General features: G+C 44.1%; 4 protein-coding genes across 4 annotated transcripts; 2 read left to right on the plus strand and 2 right to left on the minus strand.

The window, feature by feature from the left end:
• Window positions 1-1,253: 1,253 nt before the first annotated feature.
• Window positions 1,254-3,006, plus strand: C8R40DRAFT_592604 (uncharacterized protein). The gene is made up of 15 exons (XM_046235560.1): window positions 1,254-1,317; window positions 1,377-1,402; window positions 1,463-1,488; window positions 1,548-1,582; window positions 1,638-1,674; window positions 1,746-1,761; window positions 1,817-1,856; window positions 1,909-2,009; window positions 2,077-2,136; window positions 2,192-2,219; window positions 2,288-2,345; window positions 2,393-2,417; window positions 2,478-2,625; window positions 2,675-2,743; window positions 2,791-3,006. Exons 1-15 carry the CDS (start codon window positions 1,303-1,305, stop codon window positions 2,821-2,823), a joined length of 717 nt encoding a protein of 238 aa, XP_046090426.1. The 5' UTR covers window positions 1,254-1,302; the 3' UTR covers window positions 2,824-3,006.
• A 623-nt stretch (window positions 3,007-3,629) lies between these two features.
• C8R40DRAFT_1262886 (uncharacterized protein) lies at window positions 3,630-6,492 on the minus strand (the record flags this gene model as incomplete). The annotated part of the gene is made up of 23 exons (XM_046233853.1): window positions 3,630-3,775; window positions 3,802-4,069; window positions 4,109-4,179; window positions 4,368-4,443; window positions 4,502-4,629; window positions 4,653-4,664; window positions 4,686-4,743; window positions 4,798-4,825; window positions 4,887-4,921; window positions 4,976-5,000; window positions 5,057-5,157; window positions 5,211-5,256; window positions 5,316-5,331; window positions 5,386-5,397; window positions 5,458-5,482; window positions 5,587-5,613; window positions 5,636-5,827; window positions 5,888-5,897; window positions 5,950-6,007; window positions 6,064-6,118; window positions 6,177-6,318; window positions 6,375-6,413; window positions 6,464-6,492. The coding sequence occupies 23 exons, from the start codon at window positions 6,490-6,492 to the stop codon at window positions 3,630-3,632; spliced, it is 1,599 nt and encodes a 532-aa protein (XP_046090427.1).
• Window positions 6,493-8,541: 2,049 nt separating this feature from the next.
• On the plus strand, window positions 8,542-9,147 carry C8R40DRAFT_1036348 (uncharacterized protein; the record flags this gene model as incomplete). The annotated part of the gene is made up of 2 exons (XM_046223577.1): window positions 8,542-8,645; window positions 8,703-9,147. Coding segments are annotated over 2 exons (549 nt in total), but the record flags the coding sequence as incomplete, so codon positions are not given.
• Window positions 9,148-9,737: 590 nt separating this feature from the next.
• On the minus strand, window positions 9,738-11,008 carry C8R40DRAFT_1066432 (uncharacterized protein; the record flags this gene model as incomplete). The annotated part of the gene is made up of 3 exons (XM_046225781.1): window positions 9,738-10,148; window positions 10,199-10,354; window positions 10,403-11,008. The coding sequence occupies 3 exons, from the start codon at window positions 11,006-11,008 to the stop codon at window positions 9,738-9,740; spliced, it is 1,173 nt and encodes a 390-aa protein (XP_046090429.1).
• Between the last annotated feature and the right edge of the window lie 742 nt (window positions 11,009-11,750).

An 11,750-nucleotide genomic window follows, 5' to 3' on the forward strand; every position in this document is an offset into this window, starting at 1 on the left:
GTGGAGATTAGAGTCGCCAGATACCACATCATGCAGTGGGTGTGGGAGAAGCATTTTGAGAAAGAAATATGTTTAGATTGTGTTTGTATCCAACGAAAGCCAGCGACCAAGTTCAATGGCAGGAGAGGGCAGGAGTCAGACAGTACATTCTGCCAGGGTTTCCCAGGCTCAAGAAATTATGACGCTTTAGGAAGAAAATCTCGTAGGCGGACAACACTCAAGATATGTATGTGCTTTCGATCAGATTGTTCTCAACCTCAATGCTTCCAATTCTAAGAACTCTAGCTAGGCCACGTTAGATCTCGTTAAATTCACCAGTGTAAACTGCCTTCGATTCTGACTTCTCCCTTGTCAATCAAGCTACAGTATATGTAAGTCCGTTCAAAATCGTAATCATTTTCAAGTCCAGCAATGTTATTAGCACACACTCAGATTTTTTACTATGACGGCCAAGCGGGTACGACGTATTCATGGCCTCGTGGATCATATATTGCGTCCTTTATAAATCAGTGTGCACGCATGTTTTAGCAGTCTCTCATTTCGACTTCATCGACTTCATACTGGCGAGTGCAATGTGCAGCTCTACAACCACTGTCGCTCCTTTGCATAATACGGTAAACTTTTTCATGCACTGTACATTGATCTCTACGGACTAAACTCACCTTCGCAGATGGGGGCCCTTCTCATCGGTGTTCTGTGAGCACTTGTGGGTTTTTACTAGTGTATGCGTTCTTAGCATTATCCCTGCAGCATTTCTTGCGCGTAAGTTCACGATCAACATCAGCATTCGCGAAGAAACGTATGCCTTCACAGACTCTGGGGGATTTCGACTGCCCAGACGTACATATACTTCTCGGTATGGCGTTCGCTGCGCCCTCGAATGATTGCTGAAACCCGTTAAAGACGTTTTATCATCATGATACCCTTCGACTCAAGTCTCTGGTACGTTTTCCTGTCTTCAAGTTATTTGTACCCATTGGACTAAAATGGCAGTATCGAAACAGGTTGTTTTCATCTTGTAAGCCTCTATGATATTCCTCTTCTTCGACTTATCTACACTCCCCTCCCGCATAGCGTACTCGATACAGCCCATCAAATCATGCTCTCTCATTCAATTTACATCTACTTGGTATCCAATTTTGGTAATGTGGAATACCTCGGGGTGGTTGTATGGCGAGCACTTTTAGAACTTCCCCAAATTGCCGTTCATCTCAAAATTTTCCCGTTTGATCGCAGGAGCATACTAGTAAGCCCTTGTATTATTGGTTCAGGGTTTCTTTTTACCATTACACTCCCAAGGTCATGGTTTTATTGTCGGTACGTTTCCCTCTGGCTGCCAGGCGAACCGTGGCGACGTGTATTAATATAATCTTCAGGCTCTCATTGCTGTGACCATTCAACTGTAAGCAACTTCTGTTCTCTGCATTGTGGTGGTATCTGATTGACCGCTTTGGCATACTAGGTTCATGTGCTGGCGCATCTGGATCTGTATGATTGTTTCTGTTTGATATTTCCTCCTTTGACTGACGGTCTGTTCATCGGACTAGTGAGCAATAAGAGTATTTATTGGAGTATCCCCATCGTAAGTACCTCTGTCTCCTTCTGTTATTTGTTGATCTTGACAGTCAATTTCTCAGATCATCATCGTTTTCGCGAGCTTTACGATTACTATGGGTAAGTAGAATATTATTTGTACAAGACCCTTACCAGGCACTACTTACAATGAACTTCATTGTTTATTCCAGTCTACTTCAAAAAATCGTTCGTCTTCTGATAAAACCCATGAAGTTAGCATTTTTCACTTGTGAATTTATAGTTGGTCTCTTCGTACTTGGACAAAACTCGCGGATCTCAGTGTAAGCCAGTCACATTTTTTGTCTATGAATATGTTTAAAATTTGACCAACAGAAAATCTCTCGAGCAGTGAATGGTCTCAACTTCGGTGGCGATATAGCTATCACGTTCGTCATGGTGTATTTTCTTCGAACTTCAAGGTCCGGGATCAAAAGGTTACTTGTGCAGTTGCTCTTTGGCGTTCCAACACGACCTGTACTTACTGGATGAATGAACCACCAGAACCGATGCTCTGATGAATCGTCTGATGTATTTTTGTCTAAAAACTGGACTTCTTACAACGTATGTATGTGATCTTTCACAAGGCTATGGTGTCACTCACTCGAATCTATCTCAGTTTCTGCGCGATACTCTCTTTGATATCGGTATGTAGTTCTCTTTACATAGGTTTGCGTGATCAAGTCGGCGTCTATTGATACCGAACTTTGCATAGATCTCCATCTGGCCGAATACGTTCATTTACATCACCTTCTATTGTGCTCTTGCCCGCTGTAAGTGCTGCTCATGTTAAATTACCTGCTCAAACCTGTTGCTCCAGTGTACGCAAACTCTTTCTTGGCAACGTGAGCATATTGGCGTATGATTCTATCTAGTATATTCAGAAAATACTATTCTTCATATAGCCTGAATGCTCGCGACCAGCTCAGAAAATCTAATCGCCCTCTTGGAAGCTCGCTATTTTCGACTCCCACGTTAAGTGGCCTTGAATGGGCGAGAGCCATGGCCAGTGATACTGTGATCACCTCCTCGGATATTCCGAAATCTAGCACAGTCAGTTCACCTTTATACCCCAGAACTTTGGCCTCTGATATTCTTGCAGAATCCGTTATCCATCAAGCAAGAAGTCGAGACCCACGTTCAACACGACATTGAGCTGGATAACTTAGCTGTGAGTTAGTGTTAAATGTCATCTCTAAATATCTAATCTATCATCAGGTGAAGACTCTTTCCTCCAATCTACCCGTATGAGCATTGCAACGTCCGAGAGTCAGCTTGTATCTAGAGCAATTCTTCGAAGTGTAGGACTCGGATTTGTTTTGCTACCCAAAAATGCGAATTTCGAATGTACAAAGTGTACAACGTATTATTTACAATACGCCTACGTAGCGTCCTGGAACCGATGTTTCGACATCATGGTCTTGTGGGCTTGTCCTTTTTAAATATATACGCCTGAAATGGGTAAAGGAGACAACTGTTAGCTTACAGTAGCTTACTCGCTATGCGCGGGCAGGCGGTGATGTCCCATGTTCTTCGGCCCGCTCTCTCATTGCTATGCTATGATAAGTCTGTACATGACATAAATGACGCTGGATCTCTTTTTTCTCCACAGCAGAATGTTCGTCCTAAGCTAATTTGTTTCAGATCCTATAATAACAGGTTGATCTTCGAACCCCAATCCTGCCACTGCGAGCATGGATGCTTTGGGTGCTCCGCCTCAAGAAACGGTCCATCACAGATGGAAAACGCCGGAGCAGTCTCAATATTTGCCCCGGCAACCTTCTCCGTGGATCGTTGAACCCATTAGACATCCTTTCCAACTCACTCCTACAAGTAATGCACATCTAATTCCCTCTTCGAACATAATTTCGAACACTGGCACTAATCACATCGCCGTGTATCCCAACCTAGTTGCGTCGAGGAATAATCCTATTTCCCCTCACGCTCTTTCTCACGCTACGATACCCTCGCGAGTCTCATTCCGAACGAGCCATATGAAGTTATGGGTTTCCCATAACAAAAATCTTTCGCTCCTCGCCTTATCCTTGACTGCTACATTACTTTCCGTCATTTACATCGTTGTTGGCCATGCCATCTTCCGAGCCGCTCAACCTTCTTCCTATAGAATCGCATCTCTTTCCTCTGCCAAAGCGGGAGCAGTAGGCGGAGCCGTGATCACCCTCCCCGTCGTATTCTTGCTCCACTTCATTCAGTGTTTGTGTATAGAACATTCCGATTCATCTGGACCGGACGACTTCTTTGATGACGATTCTGACACTGGAAACCGAGTTCTATGGAGGAGAACATTTGCATATGTCGTTATCATTCTCATGACAGTATTCATGGGAGTTACAACTGGTCCCATCGGGGTCTCCGTTCTGGAAGCCGCTACCTCGATCCCGATGCTATCTGTTGCACGAAGTGCCGCAGCAGGTGTAATCGGTGGTTTAATTTTTTTTCCACTTGTCATAGCTTTTGTGTTGTACTGGATGACTTCCTGTGGACATTAGAATCCTCGATTATTGTATGTACATACATGATATTCTGAATCTGAGTTAAATGCCCTTGTTGAGACCGTAATTTCTTTGGTTGTATCACGAGTTCTGTCTGTATGATCGTTTCGTAGATGGACAATTCATATGCAATTAAACCCTACTTGAACCATTCTTGATGACAACGATCTATCGTCGCGAGAAGGTGATCTCAGTCCCGCGTATAACAAAGCCTATCAGATCATCGTTGCTAAGTTCAAGGCAAATTCATTCGGGAACTCAAATCTTCAAAGTCCGTAGTACGCTTCTGTTCTCGCTCCCGGTCAGTCGTATACTCTCTGCTTGTGTCGATCTTGACAGAAATGGTGCTTGGGGGGTTCTAATTGAGAGGGTTAAGGTCGCAAATGTTGTCGATCAAAAGGAAAAAAGGTGCTTACGAAAATGGAGGTGTTATAATTTCCCAGCGGAATTGAGCCGGTATCACCGCTAGCCTGGACATTGGAACCTCCCTCTTTTCGTATAAGCGTTCGAATGTTCAGAGTAGCCAAAAGGGAATTGGCATAAACTAGGAACGTTCAGGTTACATACTATCCATCATTTCTAAGGGAAAATGGGACGTACGTCTGCCCATACAGAAGAAGAAACTTATGTATATGAACGTGGCGGGGGCAAGGAGAATCTGATTATGGAAATGAGCACTCCTTTCGTATGCAAGGACAAATTAAAAACCCACAGATAGCATAGAAGCGATGGCGCAAAGACTGCGTCATTGTACACTTTATTTAGTCAAGGAAGGCGAAAAAACCTGGCGGTTGAACCGACCTTGTAAGGGCACCAGTATTGATTGAGAAGATGATCTATAAGCCACAGCAGTCAGTGCGGTCAATGTAACTGGAAGTGAATATACTGACCAGCTTGTTGATAATCGAATCCGATCTAAATGTTATCAAGTTAGCGTTAAGATAATCTTGTGCTAAGAGTTCGAGTATAACCTTTGGAAACCTGTCCTCGATGTATGCAAAAGGAGTGTGAGAAGACCAGCTATGTAGGTATCCGCCACAGCAGCGAGGACATTTACAGTGATGGAAAGACTCTATGTTGTGCTCATGAGAGCTATCCTGTACAGACGTAATCGAAATAGCTTGCCTTTAAGATGTCCGATAGTTCCACGAAGGTATGGACACGAGTAAGGCTATGTCCATCAATGTCAAATTTTAAAAAAAAGTCTGGCAGAGTCAATGAAGGATTCACCCTATCACACCAAAAACTGTATAAAGACAATAAGTAGTCAGTCATTGACGTTGAGCACGATAGCACTTACCGAAGACGGAAACTGAGGTTCAATAGGTGTTCAGTCAGGAGACGAAATGAGAACACAAAAAAGGGGACAGACCGAATTCAGCCGCCACTAACAGAAACTATTTTGGAACAAAAACCCGGCTCCGAGTCAGCATACATCGTAATCAGGATATGACAATTTCGCTACCGCAGGGACTGAGATCCATATGTTTCCATTACTCACTGTCGCAAAGATTGTTAATTGCTCAACCTGACAAAGGGACCGCACGTACATTGCCAGACTCTATGAGCCAAGAAACTGTTATCGGGGGGTAAGATTGACGTCCACCTTCATTGATGATTGGGGGGTTATACGAGCCTTTGAACAAATACAGCCGTGAAGCCCTAGAATCAGAACGATGATCAGAAGTAGCCCAGATGCCCAGATGATAATCAAGAATGCGCACATTGACCAAAACTTCCGCCTACATGTCATGATGCGACTTGAGTACGATCGCTCCCTTTAAAAACGAACAGATACCTACCAATAAGCTCCTGCAGATGTATAGTTAGTATCTAAACGATATGAAGCACTAAAATCACCCACCATACCGTATTCAGTAGCTCCGGGGCATTTCCAAAGTTGGTTATGAGGTATGTATATACTAATGATATTGTTGAACACAAAGAAATTTCCGATGGTTTGGTGAAAGCCACATACCGGTGTGAGCGATCAGAGCCTGATGGAGAGTGTCGACGATCATGACCGCAGCAACCTGCGGGACGCGCATAAATCGCGAAAGCGAAGGACTTGGACTGTTAGGCTAGTCGCACCAAAAAACGGAGAGGCCATCGATCCTTTTGATGTATATAATAGTACCACGTCTGAATGCAGGCAGCTAAAAGCAACAGATCCGAAGAGGAAACTTCAGCAATCTTGTTATGGTTGTTGGTTGTCCATTCACCTCCGTAAAGACTATACGAGCATGTTCGCGTTCAGCGCTTATTCATCCCCATGTGTACTGGACTTACACTGCAGCGAATAGTACCCCGATGAACATCGCACCCATCCTTTCAAGTCGTCAGTATTAGGAAAAGTTTCCGGAGACACAAATGCTCACGTATTGTCGAGAGTAGCTGCCTGCGCCATCGTAAGGAAGCTTGAAGAGAAGTGTCAATGGAAGTTGAGGACGAATTGGTTTCTTATGAGAGAGCCGGTCTGCATAGATCACTGACTCAATGGCAACCCGCGGGGTTTGGAATAATGCGGGAACACGAAAAAATTGCTGCGTTAGTGACGGAGTGCATGAGTGATGTTTTTCCATCAATTAGAACTGACAGTATTGAATGGAATCCACGGTTAAAGGGAAGTTCTCCCGGATGCTGGACGAAACAAGTTGATTTTTCTCGCCATCTTTTTCGTCCGATTTTAGGATACGTCTTGAGCTCTGGCGATTTGCACCATCGATTATGTCAGTCGGAATCAGCAAAATACGTACTTTTGTACTACAACTCTGTAAGGCTAAAAACAAAAGTTAAGTTTCTCATTTTCATGCACATCAATTCTCCCGTACTCTGCCGCACGTGGATCTACGTGGATCAAGTTCAAGGTCTGGTTGAAGCTCGTCGAGTCTTTGGTGACAAGCACTGTTTGGCATTATTTCCTGGATGCTAGGGTATGAATGAACTTCAATAGTCCAGCTTGGGCCCAGGTGAAAGAGGAAGGATGTGCATGTTTAACGAGGTTAAGTACTAGTAACATGGTATACCATTTATGGTGTCTTGCCACCACGCGAGTGAATCTCTGTGCCCGATTTAAATCTTGCCTACCTCTATCTATGTAAGAAGGCCTAAAAGTGAACATCGGGCGAGAACCTATCTTCCCCGATTTTCCGCTAAGCCACGGAAACTCAAAAGAAGTACAGCAAAATGATCAAGACATACATAAGTACTGAAAACTTGTACGCAGCTACATACTTGAAAATAAATATCGAGTATAGATCTGGATTCTGGTATGTACTTACAGAGCTGAGTGAGAGCGCGTTACGTACACGGAAGCGACTATTTTTTTGCCGAAGTACCATAGAGTACCATACACAGTCAGACCTTCATATACAGCTGATTCCGAAAGTCTAGGACGAAATCAGCCTCCTCACATCGTTGGAGCACTGTTTAGCATTATTTGTGGATGTAGACCAGATAATGAAGATTAACCCAGAGATGGATGCAAAGAATTGTTGTAATTACATTGTTGGAGTAAACTAGGGCTGCCTCTATGTAAGAAAGACAGAGCTGCTTGCTCGGATTTGTTTCTGAAAGAGGCTAGTAACTATGCGCTTAAGCTCGTCCACAAACAAGGCTAAATAGTGCTCCAACAATGTGAGGAGGCTGATTTCGTCCTAGACTTTGGGAATCAGCTGTAACCCATGTTCAAATGTTTGAGTATGAACAAGGTACGAAATACTCATTTGAACTGAGTTTCAAATATTGATGCCATGGCTCAATGCCCGAAAATAAGCAACGGCGCATTCTTGAGGCCATCTCTTGCTTCAATTTCTGTCTGTTCATCCCTAGTCTATAATTCTAGTCATGTGAGAATACGAAATGGGAATTTTTTTGCTCATGTGATCTTTGTAAAATTTTCGTCGTCGTCTCTTTCTCTCGCACCACCACCTCCAATGCTCTTATGAACTTGCATTCTCTGCAGGGAGAAAGATTCACCCATCCATCAAAATTGGCCACCTCAAGGTTGAATACACCACTATTATATGCAACTTCACGCTCAACATCTTGTCAAATACAACAACTCCAAACACAAGAAATATAGGACATTTGCGTGCACTTCAAAACCATCTTTCAATATATCATGTGTAGAAGATGACTTCTCTCATGAAGGAGGCACTTTACTCCAACCTCAATGCTCAATTACTCAATGTTCAAATTTTCGATAGCAATAGAGCTTATTAGCAACGCACGGCAAAGTCACTTTATGTTGCAAAGATTTCCGATTTTTTTGAAAAGTTCACAGCTCCACTTGCCGAAGAATGACGGTCATGTGTTCAAACAAGCTATAGCACGCATCCACTATCTTATGTACCCTAGCATGCCCTCCCTTCGCAATATCATTCTCGGTCTCTCTATGAATCATAGAACGATACAAGCACCTATTCAGAATCTAAATCTGCCTGCAGGTGCTGTCATGCAGCCTGAATCAGCCACAGCACAACCGCAACAAGGTGGCCATAAGCTTGTGCTCGAGTATCTCAAATCATTACAACCGCGTGATTGTCTTTGGAACTTCCGGTGAGCCCAAGAGATGATGTTCAACCAAATATCAGTGCTCATTGATGTATGGATCAGGTTTTATGCCGACGAGATTGCAGACCTTGCGGTTGCCTTGTGCATACCAGATCCATTTAGGACCCCTTCACGGTCAAAATTTAGTGCCGTTGAAGCTCTTGCTCTACTCCTTGCCCGGTTCCGGACAGCAGGTGATGAACATCTCTTAGTCCAGCGCTTCGATCGCAGTCAATCAGCTATATCCGAGGTTGTCAATGCTCTAATGATATTTCTTGATGACCATTGGAAGCACCTACTTGAGCCTTGTGACGAGAATCCTCTCCTAAAGCCTGTAAAGCTCGCAGAGTATGCTAATGCTATTCATGCTGCTGGGTCACCCCTTCCTACTGTGTGGTGTTTCATTGATTGCACGATTCGCTACATGTGTCGACCAAGTCAATATCAGCGACAAGCCTACAATGGATACAAAGGCCGACATTCACTCAAATTCCAGGCACTGAAATTGCCAAATGGCATGATCGGTGCTCTATTTGGCCCAGTAGAAGGTCGTCGCAATGATAACCATCTGCTAAGCGAGTCGAAGGTCATTGAATGGTGTTATACACATGCATTCAGGCCAGGAGCAGATGCACACACACCTATTTCCCATCGATATTTTCATGTCTTTGGTGATCCTGCATACGGAATTAGTCCTGTATTGATGAGTCCCTTTTCTGGGCTTGGCGAGCGAACTGACGAAGAAAAAGAGTGGAATGAAGCAATGGCTTCTGTGAGAATAGAGGTTGAGCATGGTTTCGCAGATATTGTGCGTTCATGGCCATTTCTTAATGCATGGTGGGTTCATCGAGTCTATTCATCACCTGTTGGACGGTTCTATCGCATTGGAGTATTGTTGACAAACATCTTGAATTGCATTCGGCCCAATCAAACAGCGCAATCCCTGGAATGCGAGCCACCCACCCTCGAAGAATATTTGCAACCTTACCACACTGAATTATGCAGTAGCGACAACAGCGATATAGAAATGGATTAGTATACATATATACATTGATGACTTGAAATCAATACACAATTATTTGCTACTTTATCACTGCACTACGCCCTCCGTTCTTGTTCGAACCGGGCACGATCAAGCTCCAAGAAACCGTGCAAAATCGAGGCAACTTCCTTCTCATGTTCCTGGGTCAATTTCTGCCCTCGCTCCATCAGCATTACCACCTTATCCTGATGGGACCTACGTTCCTCGGCATCGCTCTCAAGGAAATCAAGGATTTTTGTGTTATTCGAAGTCCGGCGAACAGATGACCTTTGACGCTTGTGAGATTTTGTAACATTCGAGTCGGAAAACTTTCGTTTAGTGCCGGACTTGCGAGAACCACTATTATTGTCGGTGTCGGTGTCGGTGTCTTCATCATCAAGTGGTTTAGCATCGCGCTTGTGAGAACGGAATGCTTGCATAGATGCTATACGAATAGCCTCCCCACCTTCGTTGTCCTCATCCTGCTTCTGGAAAAGGATCAGCAATGGAAAGTGATTCAAGTTTGAGGACAACTCACCTTCTGAATATCAGCTTTAGCCTTGTCCGACTTATTCTTCGCTTCATCCCACTGCGCCTCAACACTGTCCATAAGCGCCGCAATTGTAATCTTGTCCATGCTATTGTCAAGAATCTTTGCAATGGCCTTAACGCTCGAGTTATTGTCGGAAGGATTCTATTGAGGGAAGGTTAGCACCGAAAAAAAAAACATAGTGATACCGACCTTCCAGTAGCCCACGAGGCTTTCTGCTTTGTGACGCAAGGAGAGCGCTGGGACCTTTGATAAACGGAAGCCACGCTCACTCAGCGCATAAAAAATCTTGTCCCAAACCTTCCCTTTCTTTCCATATGGCTGCAGGAAGGGCTTGTACTCTACGCAGATCTTCGCAAGTTCAATGAGATCCTTAGCAGTCCAGATTCTTGCCCCAACTTTCTTGCCAGCTTCAGGACCACCGGAAACATGCGCTCGTTGGATTCCCTCATTCTCTTTGCCAGGAGAAGTCGGGGTAGGCTTGAACTGGCTCAGAGGAGGGGTAATCCTAGATTGGTCCAAGACTGGTGGAGGGTAGAAGGAGGTGATGGGAGGCAAGCGGAACCCATTTTGGTAAGGATTGTTGTTACCCAATGGTGCAGGAGGCCGAGAAGATGCAGGGTTATAAGGAGAATTGTTGGTCTTGGATGGAGTATCAAACTCGTCCACAGGAGGAGTAGTAGGAGACCAGTCTTCATGCAAGGTATCTGCACAGTATTTGCCAGTGTAAGGGTCTATAATGGGGTTATCGCCGTGAACATGAAAATATTCATCAAAAGCATATCGGTTATAAGGCATGTTGTGTATTGTGTAAATAGCGAGCCCTACAACGATCTTTTATAAAGCGCCAGACTCATGACGAATAAAACACGTCATGAATCTGCGGACTAGGTTGCTAAACCAGTGGAGACGCAGAGGAACGTTGAACGAAGACGGAGATGCAAAAGATGAGATTGATGAGAGCAGGTGACATGCCGGTTTACGTTATTTTTTCGTAGTAAAGCTTGGCATTTTTCCGTCCAAGAAAAGTACTTTGCCGTGCGTTGCTAATAAGCTCTAATGAACCGCAAGAATTTCAAGCTTCAAGCGACAAGACCTGGTCATCAAGACCCAAATTCAAGTTCTCAAAGTCATTTGTGATTGATTATGTAATCCAATTACAGGTACGTTTACCATGACTTGTTCTTGCGTACTGGTAGCATATTTCTTGTATTAGTTGTTTGTTATGTTTGTTATGTTCATGGTATATACATAGTCAATATGGATATGCCTTCTCTCATTTTATGTCTTGGGGAGGAACAGAAAGAAAAGGCCCGTTGGATTCGATCGGAACGCGCGGTGCGGCGTTGAAGCCCCGCTTCGAGTTTTTGGGCCTATGGCTCATTTGAGCTCTGGGCTATGTTACGGATTATGCGTTACGTGCCAAAAATTTTACCCGCAGCATCAGTTGCCTATGGTTAAACACTGTTTCATCGAACTGTATGCCTGTGTAGTAAATTCCTTCAGAGGCCACATCGTTCAGCAGCCGCGTCCAGCTCAT

The sequence above is a fragment of the Lentinula edodes genome, assembly GCF_021015755.1.
Source record: "Lentinula edodes strain Le(Bin) 0899 ss11 chromosome Unknown C8R40scaffold_4, whole genome shotgun sequence".
NCBI classification, from domain to species: Eukaryota; Fungi; Basidiomycota; class Agaricomycetes; order Agaricales; family Omphalotaceae; genus Lentinula; species Lentinula edodes.